This window comes from Cucumis sativus, chromosome 3 (genome assembly GCF_000004075.3).
Source record: "Cucumis sativus cultivar 9930 chromosome 3, Cucumber_9930_V3, whole genome shotgun sequence".
Lineage (NCBI taxonomy): Eukaryota > Viridiplantae > Streptophyta > Magnoliopsida > Cucurbitales > Cucurbitaceae > Cucumis > Cucumis sativus.
The window spans coordinates 5,411,635-5,429,829 of NC_026657.2; the positions used below are offsets into that span (position 1 = coordinate 5,411,635).

Below are 18,195 nucleotides of genomic sequence, written 5' to 3' on the forward strand. Positions count from 1 at the left end.
GCATTAATTCAAATCACAAGATATTGATACTTAAGTTTACTATCATTCCATTGTTCAAAATCATTTTCTTCCACCTATCTTTTGTTTTGATGCTTGTAGGTCATTTGTGGGACTAATGTGAATGATCCACAAGATCCAACACCCACTAAGGCGTTTTCTTGTCTCACTGGAGAATTTGGGAGTGGGAAGGGGTATATATAGAAAACTACTTGTATATTATGGAATTGTGTTGGTGGTGATAGTATAATCTTGTCTCCACATGTGCATTCCTACGGTTGCACATGTCCTATTTTTCAAAGTTGACTACAAATTACAACTCTCTTTAGTTTTTATTAACTTTTATAATTCTAACAATTTAGTCCATTATATTTAAAAACATCGAGTATTTAGCTATATCTATTTAACTTTTTAAATGATATTTTTATTTACCATCACTTGCATCATGAACGTATTGATCATGTAAAATGATAAATCTAAACATTACGTTAAAAATATTACAAATTCATATTATTTTTAACTGGAATATCAAAATGAACTAAGCAACATAGCTTTGTTAATTTCAAAATTAATTTAATATCTACTTTTTATTTTTAATGCAATTAATTTTAAAATTTATATTGATAAAGATCACTCCTATTTCAAGACAACTCCTAAAAGCAGTTTTAGATGCAATGATATATAACTAAAAGCAATATTTTGATTGTTTGATTATTGTCTCATTTGATATTTGATACTAATTCTAATTTTTTATCTGTTTGTTGGATTTTTATTTAATATTAACTGTTGACTTATTGTTATCTTTTCGTCTCTTGAATGACTAGTGTATGAAAAGGATGAAAGGCGAAAGAGAATATATTGGTGTACAAGACAGTATATTAAAGAAGGTTGTACTTAAACATTGCAGCTTTATTTTAATGTTTTTTTCTAAGGTTCTTTTTATTTAAGAGGTGAAATAAGATTATTTAATATTTGCATGATCGGAAGGAGCCGGCAGTGAAGAAAACGTATAGATTAGACACCATGTTGGGCCTTCTTAGTGGGCTGAGTCAATGTGAATACCTGGTCCAGATTCACCATGTTGGGCGGTTTCAACAGACTTGCTTTTGGCCCAATTGATTTTAACATCATGCAATTCCGTAGAAGCAGACAATGGACGAAAGTTATAAGACTCACAAAGTCCATATCCAACTTTGCCGCATGCCCAAGGCCTATTTGTTGGACAAACATAGCCCAACATGCAATTATTGTACGGTTCTTGTATTATTGGCCCAGGCCCATACCACCCTCCTGGTCCCGGCCTTATCCCCATTTTTGGACCTCCAAATATAGGAGGCAAATTGACTCCGACTCCGACACCGAGTCCAGTAACAATTGGATCAACACCTTTAGGCCCAGCTCTTGGACCGGCCTCAATACTACTTACCCCTAACTTAGGTACTCTCGGACCAGCACCGACATTGCTCATCTCTTCTTTGACTCCTGGGCCAGCTTTCGGTCCAGGATCTGAACCATCATCCACATTACTTATTCCTCCAACTCCTAGGCCAGCTCTCGGTCCGGCTTTCGGACCGATACCGAAATTGCTCACCCCTCTATCGACTGGGCCAGCACTCGGATCAGGTGTTGGCGAAGACATGGAACCGAAACCAAGTCCATCGTCGTAATTGAAGACTCCATTGGCAAAGGTGTAGCTTAAGCAAAGGAAAAGAAAGGGAGAGAGAAGGAAATATTTGAGGGAAGCCATGGTTTATTTTATGATTTGGATGAGTGTGAAGTGAAGATGAATAGAGGGGTCTTATATAGGAAGGGAAGTGAAGTGAAGTTGGAAACGTCTGGGGAAGGTTAAGTAGATTTAGTGTGTTTAGTTTTATTTTCCAGGAATCTGGTGGTCATCAAATTTTTGTTGGTTGTTATGTAAATTAAAGGTTACTTGTTTATTCATATGGGATTAGTTGCATAATAATAATTAAAAAAAAAGTACAAATTTTGAGAAATTCTTTTTTTTTTTTTTTTTTTTTTTTTTTTTGTGCTTGAACAATATCTCTAATTTAAACACTAAATTATGAAAAATTTCCATTACATTTACAAATTTTGAATTATGCTTAGATTTGATTCATGTAATTAAACAAACAGTATACCTAAGACTTATTCACTTGTTAAAGCATAATTGATTGCTCTATATATTAAATATTCAACTTAATTTTATTGATTTGTAGGTCATATCAATTCAACAAAAAAATATTGACAATAAAAGCACTAAATAGGACACTTAGGTCCAGTCCATTTGATATCATTCTCCTATTTTTGTTTCACATTTTTCGAGAAATAGACTTGATTGATAATCGTTTTTGTTGCTTATTTTTAAATTTAAAAAAATATATTTTTAATAATTGAGTCAAATTTGGAAGTTTACAAAAAAAAAAAAATGGTTTCTCCTTTTGTTTCTAGTTTATATATATTAGCGTTCCCAACAATGAACCAATTACAAGATTGACTGTGTTGATACTTGCACATACATTATGGCTCTCACTTATGTTTTGGGTTCGTGTTTCTGTTGAGACAAAAGTCTTATGTTGGATTCATTTTGTTTATCAAAAATCTCAGTTGGATGAACAAGAAACCAGAAATGGGAAACAAGAATATTATTAAATGAGTCCAAAATAACAAAAGATGTTAAGTTCCTGAGGAGAAGCAAAATAGTGATCCAAGTGGAAGGTTACTTTAATCTCTGTGATCATAATTCGAAAATAATTTTAAAATCATACATAACTAAAGTTCAATCAAGTATGTCATTTGATAATGATCTTTTAGAACAAAAAATGCAATAAAAAGATAGATTAAATTATAAAAAGAATAAAAAGTAACTCTTACTCTTACAAAAGTTTCAATATATCCTTGAACTTTCACTAAAGTTTCAAAACTACCTTAGTTGTAGAAATTCATTAGGATGTCGAGCAAAAATTGGAACCTAAAACAGTGTGATGTAACCAAGACAAGAATTGAACTGTCACACTATTTCAATTCATCAACAGAATCTTCCATTTTTAGGTTTTTATTCTAAGGGCATAAGTACAGGCTTCATTATTATTATTACTATTATTATTATTAAAGTAGTTTGGCCCAAGGATAACATCCAAAATGTAGCTATGTGTTTGATATTTTTTTTATACTAGAAATTCAAATGGTGTGTGGGTTTCGTGGAGAAGAGTGTTATGAGAAACAATTTCATTGATGTACGAAATTATAAAGAAAGAGTGAGATTTCCCAACTTATCCAAGTGGTAGTTAGAAATACAAAAGTATTTCGTTTGTTTCATGCAAACGAGAACGCTTTGGTGAAGTTAACCCAAAGATATGAATGTCCTGATAAAATGGAAGCAAGGAGGAGGTGAGTTTAAATCGAGGAAGTAAGGAAGCCGTTCATTTGAAAGCACTCACAACGTTTGTCCAGAAGGCAATAGAGGATGAAATTGTCTGTGACTACGTCGCATTATAACAAAAAGAGCACCAGTGTGTGAAATAGCAATGCAAGCATTCGAAGTTGAGACTTTTCATGAGCAATTTCCCAGTGGAAGAATGTGATTTTCTTTACATATGAGGCTGTGGAGAAGAATGGTTAGGAATTGGTATACGTAACAAGAACGGATTTACTTTCTCTAATGAATTGGGTACCTTCTAAAATTGAAAAGTCAAGGATCCACTGGTTTTGTGCATAGAATGGGGAAGATTTTCTTTTGTTTGAGTATAACAATGGCAAGAATGGATAAGGAACCTTTGCGTTCTAAGAAAAAAAATCTTTGTAATTATCGTTAAGCTAAACTCACTCTACTAGAATGAGAAATTTTGTGATGAGATTAAAGATGGATTGGTCAATGGGAAGGATAAGTCTTGAGTATTGATCAATGTCATTGCTTTTGCTAGAAGACGATGTCTTTTAAATCAGATTTCCATTGTTGTACATTGAGGAGGAATCTACTATGATCACGGAAGTGAGATTTGTGAAGATTCAAACCTGTGGGAGAAAGAAAGAGCTGAGAGGTAGAGATAGAGAGGAATTTCTAAGTACAACGCTCTGCCTCAAGGCGTTCCTTCTTCCTTAACGATCATACTCATCCAGAGTGAAAAAGAGATTTGGCTTAGGTGAGTTGTTGGAAAGCTAATACCCTACTCTAAAGAATGATATCGAAGGAGAAGGTGAATAGGTTTATCAAAGTCATTGACTAGTGAAAAACACGTTTTTTAAAATTGTGAACTTCTGAGATGTGTGTTTCTGAATCCCATTTCTCAAAATGGACCACTAGATATTGACTCGGTAAAATTATTGTATTCCATGAATTCAAACAAAAGCCAAGTCCATCGCTCATAAGCTCTAATTATTTCACATGGTTGGAAACTCACAGTGTTGAATTGTAGCCACCATAAGGAATGGAAGCAATTTGAAAACGCAGAATCTTGATAGTCTGGAGCTCACATTTCAACAACGCTCTAAAGTGCCTAAACATTTTCAACATTTCCTCCAGATTCAACGTCTTTAAGACTCTCAGTCAACATTCTTTGCCTGTTCTGTAATTGTCTTTCTTGAGCAACCATATACATACCTAGACAAGCGACAATAATTGTCAAATTAGGAAGCTTGTTACCTTTATGAAGATAAAGAATGTTACTCTTAATTAATTAGATGAAAACTTCATGCAAAAGATTTACTTAGAAAGTATAGCATATTTGGGCATGATTTTTTTAAAAATAGGAACTGCTTTTATTTTGAAAAAAAAATGAAAGAATACACAGGCATACAAAAACCAAGCCCACAAAAAGTCCCTACTAAAAGTAAGGGTTTGCATCTAGGTAAGAAATTGCCTAGGCAAGAATTACAATAAGTCTGTAAAACTGAAGCAATGAAGCCTATTGAGAAACGTGAAACCTCACCAAAGACCAAACCTTGCTGGGTCCCTCTTGAAACACTCTATTGTTCCTCTCCTCCAAAAGGTCCTATAATAAAGCACACACCTCCATAAACCAAAGAGAATGAACTTTCTCTTTGAAATGCCAATGGAGGAGAACTCCCCAATCACTAACCGAGCATTCCTCTGACAAACAGTAAAAAACAAACTCCTGCAAAAAACTGTCCGAAATAGATCTCACAAACTGACATTCGTAGATAAAGTGATCTACATTTCCATCTGCTTTATGACAAAGGATACATCAAGAAGAACCCATCAACAAAGGCATCTTTCTCAAAAGCCTATCCATCGTATTCACACGACCAAGCAAAACTTGATACAAAAAGAACTTGTCTTTCTTTGGAATCTTAATCCTTCATAAAGAAAACATCAAAGACCGACTCAACCACAAGAGAGAGATCTAATAAAATCCTAAAGAATGACTTACAATAAAAGCCCTCTAAAGGGTTAGAAGTCCATACACGAACATCCCTTCTCTCAGCCTATAGACAAAACCCTCAATCAGGAATAAGAGAGCCCACCTCCATTGTTTCCCTATTGGACAATGACTGACAGAAACCAAAAGAGAGAAACATAATTTCCCAACCAAATAAAAAAGTCCGATACAAGACCATTTTTCAGAGTGAACAAATGATATAACCCAGAAAACACAAATGAGAAGGGCCTATCCCCCACCTACTGATCTTCCCAAAAAAAGAAAATGTTTTCTTCCAATCTCCCACAACACAAATGACAAGATAGAAAAAAAAAGGGAGTTGAATAGCAATATCTTTCCAAAAATTTTGGTGCGTGCCTTTGACCCCTTTTGCCACACACTCAAAGGAATGGTGACCATGTTTGCTCACAATAAACCTTTGCCACAAGAATTCAGGCTCACAACCATTTAAATAACAGAGCTTTGTTGCGTAACCTTGAATTTTCAAGCTCCCCCCCAATCCCAATCTAATAAGCATTAACCTCCCAACTTTAGAGAAGATTTTTTTTTTTTCCATGAAGCTAACCTCTTCCTTATCTTCTCCCCGAAGCATCCCAAAAAGGGATAGCTCTCGTATTACCCTGGAGGGGGAGACCAAGGGTAGGAAGAAGGAAAGGAACCAAGTCACAAATCACAACCAACCAAATTCGCGCATCTATTAAGCTTTTCCTACTTTATACCCAAAATCTGGCTTTTTTATTAATTCTAAGTCCTGACATCACCTCAAAGAACCCTAGAATGTTATTAAGAGTAGAGAAGAATTCCACTTTGCCGGAGCAAAAAAACATCATGCTATAAGAAAATTGAAAATTACTTCAAACATGCATTTAATCATTCAAATCAACATACTGTCAAAATTGATTTTGAATGACTAAAAACACGTTGAAGAGGGATTACATGATTTAATCCATTTCAAAATCACTCCCAAACATGTCAAAACTAAAAGTGCTTACCGATTACACTTCCTAGAGCACAAACCCAGAGAACCCTCGTCGACCATTTGTCACCAATGACTCCTCTGCCTCCCATATCCTTCTGCAAACATTGAGCAAATAGCTAATTTTAACAATTACAACACTCAGAGAATCGAGCCTCCAAAAGGGTCAAAGAACATAGGGTTCAAGTTTTAGGTTTTACTAATTGGAACCCCTGAATTTGGGACAATTTCAAATGATTCTTCTATACTCAAGAAAGAACTATACGCCTCCTCACACCAGTTATCCCTCGATAGTTTGTTCTATATTCAAGAAAACTCTGAAGCATTTTAGTTTTAATGTATTCATTTGGACTGACTGAACATTGGTGGAAGAAGAAATCAACAAAATAATTATAACAATAATCAATACTAATTTTGGTTTTATACTAGGCGGGTGAAGAGAATAAATCAATGAAACAACAAAAAGAGAAAAGAAAGAAGGAAAACACTAGGGTGGATATGAAAAATGAGGGGTGGCGCGATCTTACCAACAGCAGGGGTTGGGGACTGAGAGAGTTTAAATAACTGCGATTTCAGGGAGAGGTGAGAGTGTGAGAGGGAGAGAGATGCGGTGCAGACGGTGAGACTGTTTCAGGTAGGAGGGGCGGCGGCGGACTGCTGCGTGCGGCGGAGGGGATGCAGTAGCTGGGGAGGGACGCTGAATTAGAAATACTGAAATACTACGGTCCAATTTGGGAAATGACCCTTTTTTTTAGAAAATGCAAATTGATACATCACTTAGAAAATGAAATTACCAGATTGCCCTAACCTTTTGCGAAACAAAAACACCAAAAACACCCTAAAATCAAGAACACCGAAAAATGAAACGACTTTGTTTCGCTCATCTCAGTATTCCACATTCCAACCATCTCGCTTATGTCTGACTATGTTTTGAATTTCTTTTTCTTTTTTTTGAATGTCGTTCTTGGTTAAGGAATCCATATGGTTTGCTGTTCCATTTTTCTGGCTTTTGGTCCGTAGAATTGAGGTTGAATTTGTGAGTGATTCTGGCGAGACTAGCAAGACACTTATGAGCTAGCCTAGAGAGACACTTAAGAGAGATGTTTATGAGTGAGTCTTGTGAGAAAAAATCGAATGCTTTTACTGATTTTTATTGTTTTTTCTTGAAGATCTGTAAATGATTGAATCTTTATTTATGTTATGCAAGACTAATTTAAAAATGTCAACACGTTTCAAAATTCTTGTGGTTGCAAATACAAACAAGACAAGGTTGAATATAAGCAGACTCCATACTAGTTAGAGAACATGGTATTCAGCAGTTTGATAGTCCATCATACATTGTTGAGAGAAGTGAAGATGAAGGGAGGTGACTTGATAAGCTTTTGTGTTGGAGCAAAAATTGCCATATCTTTTGAAGTTGATTTTCTATTGATGACTTGTGGCGATTTCCCGTGCCAGGTGATCAAGATCATGACTCATCACTTGAACTTCATCAATGAAGTACTTTGGCAAGCAATCATGACCTCATTCCACATCAATAGCTTACGAGGAAAGTATAAGGATTTGGGAGTTTGAAAATGACGACCACCATGATGCAAATATCACTCTAATATACTATATAAATAGAGATTGCAATGATGAGGAAGAACAAATTGAAAAGTACATTTAAACTTCAACAATGTCGAGAGTATTAAGTACTTCAATCGTCTAGACTGACGTGCCTTTAATTGAAAATGTGTTTGAGGATGCAAAGAGTTGGCACGTATAAGAAAAATCTAAAAAAGAATAAAACTTATGTCATCAAATATTCGTTTCGTAGTTTAATTTTCACAAGCATTTCAAGTAAATTTTTGTTAACATAATTCTGATGTTTATTTTCTTGCACTTTTTGTTTTTAATATATTTTAATTTTTATTTAGGCACGACAAGATTCTATTGATCTTATTTGATTTCGAACTGTGCGTCAGACACCCATAGAGTTGTTTTCTAACTTTAATTTTTCTATAAAACAAATTTAAATCTCACACTTATAAGTTCTCAATGACTATTGTGTTTTAGTACGACACTCTAAGCATTTCAAAAATATTGATTTTAGGTCTAAATACTACACCAAAACTAATAAGCACAATGAATGATTTCAAAAGTCTTTCATTCAAGTATCAACAACATAGGAGACAAGTGATTAATTTATTTTTTTCCATGTCAGAAAGCATAAGTTTACAACAAGAACTAATAAACATATTGTTCGTATCAATCTTTAAATTACATAACAAAATTCTTCATTTTGTAAGTGCAACACTAAAACTTAAGCTCACCAATATTGATTTCCAAGTTAATTCTTTTTGGACACATTAAAACTTGATTTATAAGAGTGTAAGCAAAGAGCCACTTTTTCCATCCTATTTTGTGGTTAATTTTTTCATTTTTTGAACTTCCACAACAATGACATTTTTTTAAAGATCTTGTCCAAATCAAGTTAACAATCTCCAAAGCTTAAACTAAAGTCCTTCCTCAATCGCATTCTTTCTTTAGAATAATCATAAAATCTTATTCTAACCTCAACTCCCAAAAAATAGGGAGATTCTCAAAACAAACAAAGCTGACAAAACAACAATTCAATATTTTCTATGGGAGGTTTTTAGGGTAACTTTTATAATCAATCATTCATCAAACAAATTCTTAAAACAAAAACTGAGTTTGGGTGAAAAAAAGGTCAACTCAATTCAAGTGCTCCTAGAAGTAACTTTGAAGGAAAATTCTTTATGTTCTTGTTAAAGAGAACCCTAACAATCCATCCATTATTCAACCCTCGACAGAAAAAAATATTACTAGAAATGCAATTCTTCTCTGTCCATTTCCGAGGACAGTGGGCACAACATAGGCTCAAATTCACGACCCACATTTCGACTGCTAACTATAAAAGAGAACTAACTATAAAAGAGAACGACTATTACACCATACATAACATGACAGACTTTATGCAAAATTACCTTTACTATTCCAAAGGCAAAAGCAAGTCAAAACCATTCCTGTACTGCCATGGGAACTGGGATGGGGATGCTACAAAACTACAAAGGTTGGCAGAATTGTGGAGAGCTTCCCTTTGTTTGGAAATTCAAACACAACATGCGGCAACTTCAGGAGTTCTCGATAGTGGAACCATGTAGTACCAAACACGAAATAATCGAGCAAACTAAAGCCTCTTCTTTCAGTTCTCTCACAGGGCAACATCTGGGTCCAATCTTCGTTGAATGGCAGCTGCAGCCTATAATAAAATGTAGCAAAAATTTGGGAACAGCCTGAGAATGTACATCCAAATGAAACCGCAGGAAACCTTTGTTCACATTTATGCCTACCTCAAAGTTTCCAAGCTTGTATTGATAAGCCATCTCCTCCCTGAGTCGAGCTTGTTCTTTCATTGCTTGTGCCTGTGAGAAATGGAAGTAAGAAACTTGCAATAAAGTTGGATAATATAAACTACTTTCAGAGAGTAAAATCACCGACCATTCCTGTCTGCATAGAGCGCTTTAGGACTTCCACTTGTTCTTCCTTGTGCTTTTCACGTTCAATGAGTAGTTCTTGCCTGAAAAGTAGAGTGTCAATATTAACCAAATCAAGACTGTTGAACAACTTGACCGTCTATGATTTTTTAACATTCAATAATAGTTTTGACCGCATTTTAAGTCCAGGAAAAAGACAGCAGTTCAAATGTAGCACTTCAATTGGTTAATTAGTTTTAGTAATTGTTTCCTGAGTTTATTTTTAATTAGTCTATCAGTTAGTTATTAATTGATTTTTCAGACCTTGTATCGGAATGATTTGATATGCTTATGAAAAATTGAACAAAGACTTTCTTTGTGAATTTTTAATGAGTGGTATTGCACCATATTAGATAATATATTAAATTTACCCTCGGCTACTAGCTTAAGCTTTTGGGTTGAATCGGTAATTTAAGACTCCACCATAAAACATTGACATTCAACCACTGGATGAGCAAAAATTCAAAAGATTGAGGTGTATTTAATCCTCCAAGTGAACAGCAGGTAAAGAAAAAGGAAGAAAAGTAGAAAGTACCTCCTCTGTTCTTCATCATCAAACACAGTGCGTTCCCCTGCCACAACCTTTTTTTGGCCTTTCTTCATATCTTTTTGTATTTTACGCTGGTAATAAGCATCAAGATTGTAGTACCTGAAATCACATGAAATAAATGGAAGTGATTGACATTGGAAGAAACAAAATGAATAGGAGTCTAATAAGCGAAAGCATACTTAACAACATGAGTAGATGTTGATCTTCAAAGAAAAGCTTCAGTTAATTCTTTCTTGGGTTTAAAATACTGTATCAAATGCAACTACAAGAAATATTGACCATAGCAATGTTCCATCGAGCAATCTACATTCATTTCTTTCTTTCAACATTCTCAAACAAGAAGATAGTAGCCGCAGATACAAAGATACTCAGAACCTTACTTTTTGGACGGAAAAGTGGCCGTGTTATGGTCCTCCATGAATCTGTATAAACAATCATCACAAGATAAGTATGATTGCAGTTATTTACAGTTTCAATAAGTTTTCACAAATAGATTAAGTGAGAATTAGAATAGTTAATACAACAACTATCTTCAAAATTCAGCAGTAATGACTGTGAGGAGCTTACTCTTTAAACATTTGCTTCTCTTCCCAGTTAGCTAGGCTTTCCAAGTTAACCTAAGAGCAATGTAACATCAAAATAATATGATTAGCATAAATACAACTATGTAAGCAGTCGGATCCTAAATCTTCCCACCTTGCCACCTTAGTAAACTTTTATATTCAATCCAAAACATAGGCATACTACTTAAAGTAATTTAAGTCCCCAAAACAGCAAAAATGGGTTAACTGGATTGAGTATTGGAAGTCTTCTTCCATTCCTAGACGTTGAAGTACCATGAAAAATTAACTTGGTTCTAGTGAACTCAAATCCATACACTGAAGAGATGAAACACTAGGGTTGGCTCCATCGTAATGAAAGCATGAAGTGCGTTAGAAATGAAGGACATTCAAGTATTGCATAAAACTATTCCACACTTTGTAGTTGCAACAGAACAGCAAGACAATGGCACAGCTTACAAATGTCATAAATTAGCATTATTGAGCTAATGGAAATATAATTGGGCATAAATCAGTTTACCTTTTTTATTTCAGCCAACCATGCAGTGAACTCTGGTCGCTTGTTCCTGAAAAAAAGTTGGTAAGATCAAATTCAAGAAACCAAGAAGCAGTATAGAAACTCTTACACGGTATAACAAAAATCAGGTTCAGTTGATTACATTACATGCACAGAGATTCATCAAAGCCAAGAAGTTAAGCAAAAAGGAAGATATAAACCAAAATTTGTGCAGTAAGCAAACAGAAACATCCATGGAATTCAATAGTGACATACCACATATCAGTTTCTTTGATAATCCCGAACTTTCCCCAAGAATTGGTCACTGCCCCTTTCTTTCCTCGTTCCTTCTTCTCCTTCTTTTTCTTCTCCTTCCTTCGTTTCTCTTCCTCTTTCTCTTTTTTCATCCTCTTCTTCTCCTTCTCTTTTCTCCTCCTCTTCCGCTCTCTCTCTTTCTCTCTTCTCCTCCTCCTTTCCTTCCTCTTCCTCTTCCTCCTCTCCCCCTCGCTCTCGCTATCCTCTTCCGAACCCGAACTACTTGAAGCTGATTCAGAGTCCGAATGCCCCGAATCCGAATCATACATCGAGCTATCAGATTCAGTATTTTCAGAATCAGAATCCTCCTCACTAGTACTGTATCGTCTACGGGATTTCCCCTTTCTTCTCGAACTCCTCCCACGTCTCTTGCCATGCTTCTCATCGGAATCCGGAGTTTCCCGCGATTTTCTTCTTGATTTGGTGCGTTTTCGTCCTTCGTCTGCATCAGGACCGGAATTTTCACGATCTTTCTCGGAATCCTTACCGGAGATTCTCTTTGAAGGAGCACTGTTGTCTTCTCCTACTTGTTCGCCGGGTTCGTCGTTGTCGGAACTTCCTCTCTTAGTAGATAGCTCGCCATTACGATCTCTCGCCATTTTAGTTGGGGGTTAGAGAATGATTTTGAAGCGAGGTTCGAACAAAGAAGAAAGAAAGATGGGAAATGAGAATCGAACTCAAAAGCCGCGAGACGCATGATTCTGTTTTAGGAATAGGCAACGGATCATCCGAACGATGGGCCGTCTCTCTTCGGCTCCAGAGGAAGCCCAAAGCTGCATTGTGTATACTCTATACATTACTCACAGACTTTGTTGTTCTTTGTTGAGAAATTTAGAGAATTCATCACCTAAACTAGCCAAGATATTTTCCAAATTTCTTAAATTCTCAATTATTTTTACTCATAATATTTATTAAATTTTTTCGACAATTTGAACTTTTATATATATATATATATATATACGAAAATTGATATATTTATTTACCATAAATATTTTGAGAATGCAATGTTGCATTCTTTTCGCTACTTGCTTAGTTAAATATGGTTATCCCGGGCTTGGTGATTACAATCTATACATTTGCCCTTCTTTCGAATGAATAATATTAAGATGCTCACCTTTAACTTAGCAAAAATCTTGCGTCATCCATTATAACTTTCTTAGCATTGAATACATCATTCATTACTACTTAGCTAATCAATCAAATTGATATAGGCAGATAAGAAAAATGGGAGAATGGAAGAAGAAATGCATTACTTTTATAAATAACACTTTTAAACCTTTCAACCATGAAGTTCTCCTTGCAAAACAACACAATATAAGAAATAAAAAGTGAAAATATACCATGAAGTTCTGATTTCTCATACTCCTTGGCTTTAATTTTTGCCTATAGATGAGGAAAACAATAGAGGGGTGAATCTCTCTCTCTTTTGCTTTAAGCTCTCATCTAAAACTTAAGGTAAGGGAGAAGAATGGATGATCTGAAGAGCTTACTCCGGTAAAAATTGTAGAGTTCATTTTGGAGTGAGAAACTCCATTTATACAAAGGAGTGTGATGTTGACATGCCGGAACGCGCCATTAAGATCTCTGAAAAGTTATAGTTATGTTGTGCAGTCTGTCTCATAAGTCATTTTCAGAATTTCTCTCTATAAATGTTTTGTTTGCTAGCGGCTTGATCACCTAGCAACTACTTCCCTACCCTGGAGAGGTTGGTTGGGTCTCTTTGTGCTTAACGAGCTATGCACCGAGTTTTACTCTTCTTCTCCTAGTATCTTGTGATAAGAGCACCGAAACATAATAAAACAAGAATGAAGTTCATTTGCATTAGGTTTTTCGCAAAGTAATCAAATCAACTACTTTTTCTCCCTATTTTTTTTCTTTTTTAATGCGATAAGACTTCATTATTTTACTTAAAATGCTACAACAACTTGTAGAATACAAGTTATTAGTTGGACAAGTGACGTAGAATGTCACTGTGCCAAAATGGTGACAATCAAAATCTAGAAGACAATGACTTTTTAAGTTATCTAATAAAACGTCAATTTACCATTTAGCCTTTAACTAAAATTTAAAACCTTAGATTATTAGAAGCGATTATCTTATTTTGACATCCTGGTCATCCAAGTATAGAAATCACCTTGTCATTTAGTTAGAGAGTTAACAAAATACTAATAGGGACCAAAATGTTCTATTTTTAAAAGTTAAGGGGCCAAAATAGAACTTAAACTATAAACTTTTAAAATGTTAGAATAATTTTTAAACTTTCTAACTTCAAGTTGCGTAAACTTTAAAATTGTCAAATAAGTTTTTAAAAAAAACTTAGCGTTTTGTCTTTTGTTTTTTATTTTTAAAAGTTAAGTCTATAAATGTCTCTTCTATCTCTGAATCTCTTGCTTTGATATCGATTTTTAATGATGTTTTCAAAAATCAAGTCAAATTTTGAAAATTAAAAATAGTTTTTAAAAACTCGTTTTTGTTTATAGAATTTGTCGAAGAATGCTACTCTTCTAATTAAAATTTATACAAATGATGGTAAGAAAAATAAAAGGAAATATGTTTAATTTTTAAAAACAAAATGATTAACAAGCAAGACCTTAGATCATTGGATAGAAGTTTGACCTATTAAACAGTTTTAAGGGACGCATTAAACACATTATAATTAATTAGTTGCAAATTAGATATTTCCTCAATTTGTTGAGAAAATGGACAAAAGCCTGCAACTTGAAGTAAAATATGTTATTTAACCAATATTTTATCTTTTATAAGAATATATTACCTTAAACATCAGCCTAATTCATCAACCCGTCAGCAGCTTAAATGATAGTTTTTTCAAGGGTACAAAATCACCAGAAACAATCTTCAAACCTGACCATAAATGCTTCACTTCAATGAAATATCTTACATATACATTTCTAGTTCCTAGATTCACAACAAGCTCAAAACTTCATTGTACAGATTCTTAATCAACGTTGTGATTTAATATGAGAAGTATAAATCACTTCACCTCTAATTCGTCCTTTGATATTCCATCGTCGTTTGCCATGATTTCTAAAAGCTCATCCAAGGCATTATTTAGTTTTTCATCCATGGAAGGTACAGTCTTCAATGAGCTCATAAACTCTTTCATCTCTTCATATCTTCTATTTTCAGATAGCCATCTCAGGATGCTTGATAAAACATTAGGTTTGGGCCTCCAAACTTTATTTTGCCCTTTCACAGCAAGCGCTTCTTTCATGCACTCAAAAGCTTTCTCTAGGTTCTGCTTTTCCAAGTACCCAGATGCAATAATGCCCCAACTATTTGGTGATGGGATCATCCCATTTACGATGATGTTTCGAAGCATCTTTTCAGCTTTCTCAATTAAACCCTTCTGCGAATACCCAATAAGAACGACATTCGGTACTCGAAAATCATAACATTGGCAAGATGACTCCCATTCCATGACCAGATTCTCAGCTTCCTCGAGCAACTCCAACTTTACCAAAGAACCCAACATGGTTATATAATCCCTATTGAGTTGCTTCTTACCCTTCTTCAGAAGAGCCCACAATCTCATTACTTCATTCTTATGTCCCAGATTGGTGTAGTGTGAAATGAGATGATTGAAGCCAAGTGCGTCTTCATCAACCTTGTCCTCACATTTCCGAAGATAATTCATTGCTTTGTCATGCATACCAGCTTTTATGAAAAAACCGGCAACCATTGAATAAGTAGTCCAATCCATGGATATGTGAGTTTGACCCTCCATTTCTTTCAAAACGTTTTCCATACTGATTACATCAGACCTAGCTCCATAAGAACTGATACAAATTCTATAGCTAAAATTGTCAGGAAGAACACCATTCTCCTTCATTTCGGAAAGTACATTTGGAACTTTATCGGCCTGGCCAGTGTTCAAATATAGACACATTATATCATTGTAGCAGAGGGGAGAGGAAGCAAGACCCATCTCCTTCATCTTCTGCATATGAGCAAGGGACTTATCTATAAGGCCTTCCCTGACATAACAATTTAGAAGAGCACCATAGAGTTTACCAATTTCCTTTTGGTTGGAAACACTCCCAAAATACTTCTCTGCAGAATCCAATCCCCGAACTTGGCCAATCAGATCGAGCTGGATGGCAAAGTCTCTTGTTGTGAGGGAAAAAAGTCCCTTGCTACACATCCATTCAGACACCTTCAATTTGAACAGTCCAAGAGAAAGACAAAGATCAATCATCCATAACAGTATAATACTATAGATAATCTAGGACTGATGAAACACCAAATGCGATAAGACAGCTTAGGGTATAAGTATCAACCTAGTACTAAGCTAACCACAAGAATTCAACAATGGTTATTACTCAACATAAAATTTTCTATCCTCTAGAGCCACAATGTAATGAAGGTGAGTGTAAAAACATAATTAGCTTAACTACTTGTGATTACTTCAAAGTTTAAATTTCCAGCAACCAATCAAAGCATTATGAGAACGAAAAAGGATTGGAGATTACTCTACGGCCATCATTAATTCATTCAATAAACCAGAAGAATTTTGCTTCATCCAACAGACATGAGACATCATATACAATACAAGCATTCCTTTCACGGGAAATTAGGGTGTCTTTTCAATTGCGCTCACCTCAAGGGCTTGGCGATACCGCCGGCAAGTGCGAAGGTCACGAACGATTCTTCGGAGCTCAAAGTCCTTGATGTTCCTGCCTTCCTCAATCCATTGATTGAGAACCGGAACTACAGTACACTCAGGATCACCGAGAGGACTAATCCTCGCATAGAGGTTTCTTCGATCGCAGCTTCGTCTCGTACTGTATAATCTCAACGCCACAAAACAGAATGCATCTGTTTCTGGTCTCAGCGTTCTCGTGCAACCTGAAGAAGACCTGCTCAAGATTTTGAACATTGCCGAGGCAGCGGCCATGGCCGGAGCTTTTTTAAGCTCTCACCTCATTGTTTAAAAAGGAATGAGCGAATTTGAAGGGAGTTTAATTGGAGGAAAATTGTAATTAAAAAAGAAAAATTAGGTAAGACAAAGTTAAACTTGAAAAAATTAGTTAAATCAAACGTTTTTTTTCCATCTTATTGGAAACGTATATGGTGTAAGGGCTTATTTGTATTAGAAAAAATATATATTTTTAGAAAACAATTCATTTTTATTTAAATTCGAGGGACAATTTTAAGCCTAAGAAAACAAAGAAAACAAATAAAGAAAAAGAACATTTTTAAAATAGCAAAATAAATTAAAATATTTATAAACTATAACAAAATTTTGGATTTTATATCAATTATAGTATTCATATCAATGATTATCAGTATATAATTTGTCATGTGTTGTAAATATTTTGTAAAATTTATTATTTTTAAAAATCCCTCTAAAAGACCTATTCATAGCTCAGTTTTGAGTGGTTTATTGTGATAGACTTGATGAAGCAATAAACGTGTTGTGAAGGTGTGGTCGCCTTCTATAAAAAAAGTTTAAGATCTTTTTCTAAATCTTTCACCTGATTTGAGGTTCTATGTGCATGACCTTAAATATCATAATTTTTAGTGATTTATTGTGATAGACTTTATTGTGAAATCAATAATGAAAATTTAAGAAGTAAAATGTGTTGCGGGGTCTCAACCGTTGTTATCGAAAGTTCGAAAGGTAACTTACTTTTGACTCATCTTACCATGCATCAATTCAAATTGAAAGATATTGATGTTTAAGTTTATACTACTTCTTTCTTTGCTCAGATAAAATCTTTCCTTACTATTTTAACTAGAATGCAATGATAGTCATTCACATGGATTGTTGAAAATGATCATCGTTATACTTTTTATAATTGATGTTTCAATTGAAAATTAATAATAATTATTATTTGATTTATTTTACAATTCTAATAATTATTCTTTATATATATATATATATTTTGTAAAGAAAAGTTTTTTTTAGGGTTCAGTTATTCTTCTTGCCAAAAACTCTATTCTTTCCTCTCAGCAATCATTTTTTATTTTGATTCCACTTCTAACTCCGACGAGTGCACGTAAGAGTTAGGAAGTTGTGTTAACCTTGGAGAGCAACCAACATATGTAGTTTAGTATCAAGGTCGAGTCGATTGCTTTCAAGACAGTGGTACACGACACAACTAAATTTAACAATGATCTAACATTTTTTTTAACACTCTTAAGTTAGGCATGGGCAAATGTGGGAAATGAAGAATGAGTTTCCTATCTGCCATAGTCAATTTTATATGTGGCTGTCGAGGTAGATTGTACTCAGTTTTTTGTGGTTTAATGAGAATTGTTTCTTTCCTTAGAAAAACACTTTGAGTTTGTTGAAGATGTGTATTTTTATTTTAAGAAGTTTTAAAAATTATTTTTTTTCCA

General features: G+C 34.5%; 3 protein-coding genes across 4 annotated transcripts; all 3 read right to left on the reverse strand.

The window, feature by feature from the left end:
• Positions 1-4,220: 4,220 nt before the first annotated feature.
• On the reverse strand, positions 4,221-7,103 carry LOC101203530. Of its 2 annotated transcripts, XM_031883385.1 has the most exons (4): positions 6,900-7,103; positions 6,389-6,470; positions 4,926-5,121; positions 4,221-4,597 (listed from the first exon to the last, which is right to left on the reverse strand). In XM_031883385.1, exons 2-4 carry the CDS (start codon positions 6,462-6,464, stop codon positions 4,540-4,542), a joined length of 330 nt encoding a protein of 109 aa, XP_031739245.1. In that variant the 5' UTR covers positions 6,465-6,470; positions 6,900-7,103; the 3' UTR covers positions 4,221-4,539. The 2 variants fall into 2 exon arrangements, with proteins under 2 accessions (XP_031739245.1, XP_004133703.1); XM_004133655.3 differs by lacking the exon at positions 4,926-5,121 and having other exon boundaries at positions 6,900-7,086.
• Positions 7,104-9,068: 1,965 nt separating this feature from the next.
• LOC101203775 (vicilin-like seed storage protein At2g18540) lies at positions 9,069-12,539 on the reverse strand. The gene is made up of 8 exons (XM_004133656.3): positions 11,794-12,539; positions 11,542-11,587; positions 11,029-11,078; positions 10,842-10,883; positions 10,447-10,560; positions 9,877-9,955; positions 9,729-9,800; positions 9,069-9,637 (listed from the first exon to the last, which is right to left on the reverse strand). Exons 1-8 carry the CDS (start codon positions 12,429-12,431, stop codon positions 9,590-9,592), a joined length of 1,089 nt encoding a protein of 362 aa, XP_004133704.1. The 5' UTR covers positions 12,432-12,539; the 3' UTR covers positions 9,069-9,589.
• A 2,011-nt stretch (positions 12,540-14,550) lies between these two features.
• On the reverse strand, positions 14,551-16,801 carry LOC101204020 (pentatricopeptide repeat-containing protein At4g21705, mitochondrial). The gene is made up of 2 exons (XM_004133657.3): positions 16,451-16,801; positions 14,551-16,006 (listed from the first exon to the last, which is right to left on the reverse strand). The coding sequence occupies exons 1-2, from the start codon at positions 16,745-16,747 to the stop codon at positions 14,825-14,827; spliced, it is 1,479 nt and encodes a 492-aa protein (XP_004133705.1). The 5' UTR covers positions 16,748-16,801; the 3' UTR covers positions 14,551-14,824.
• Between the last annotated feature and the right edge of the window lie 1,394 nt (positions 16,802-18,195).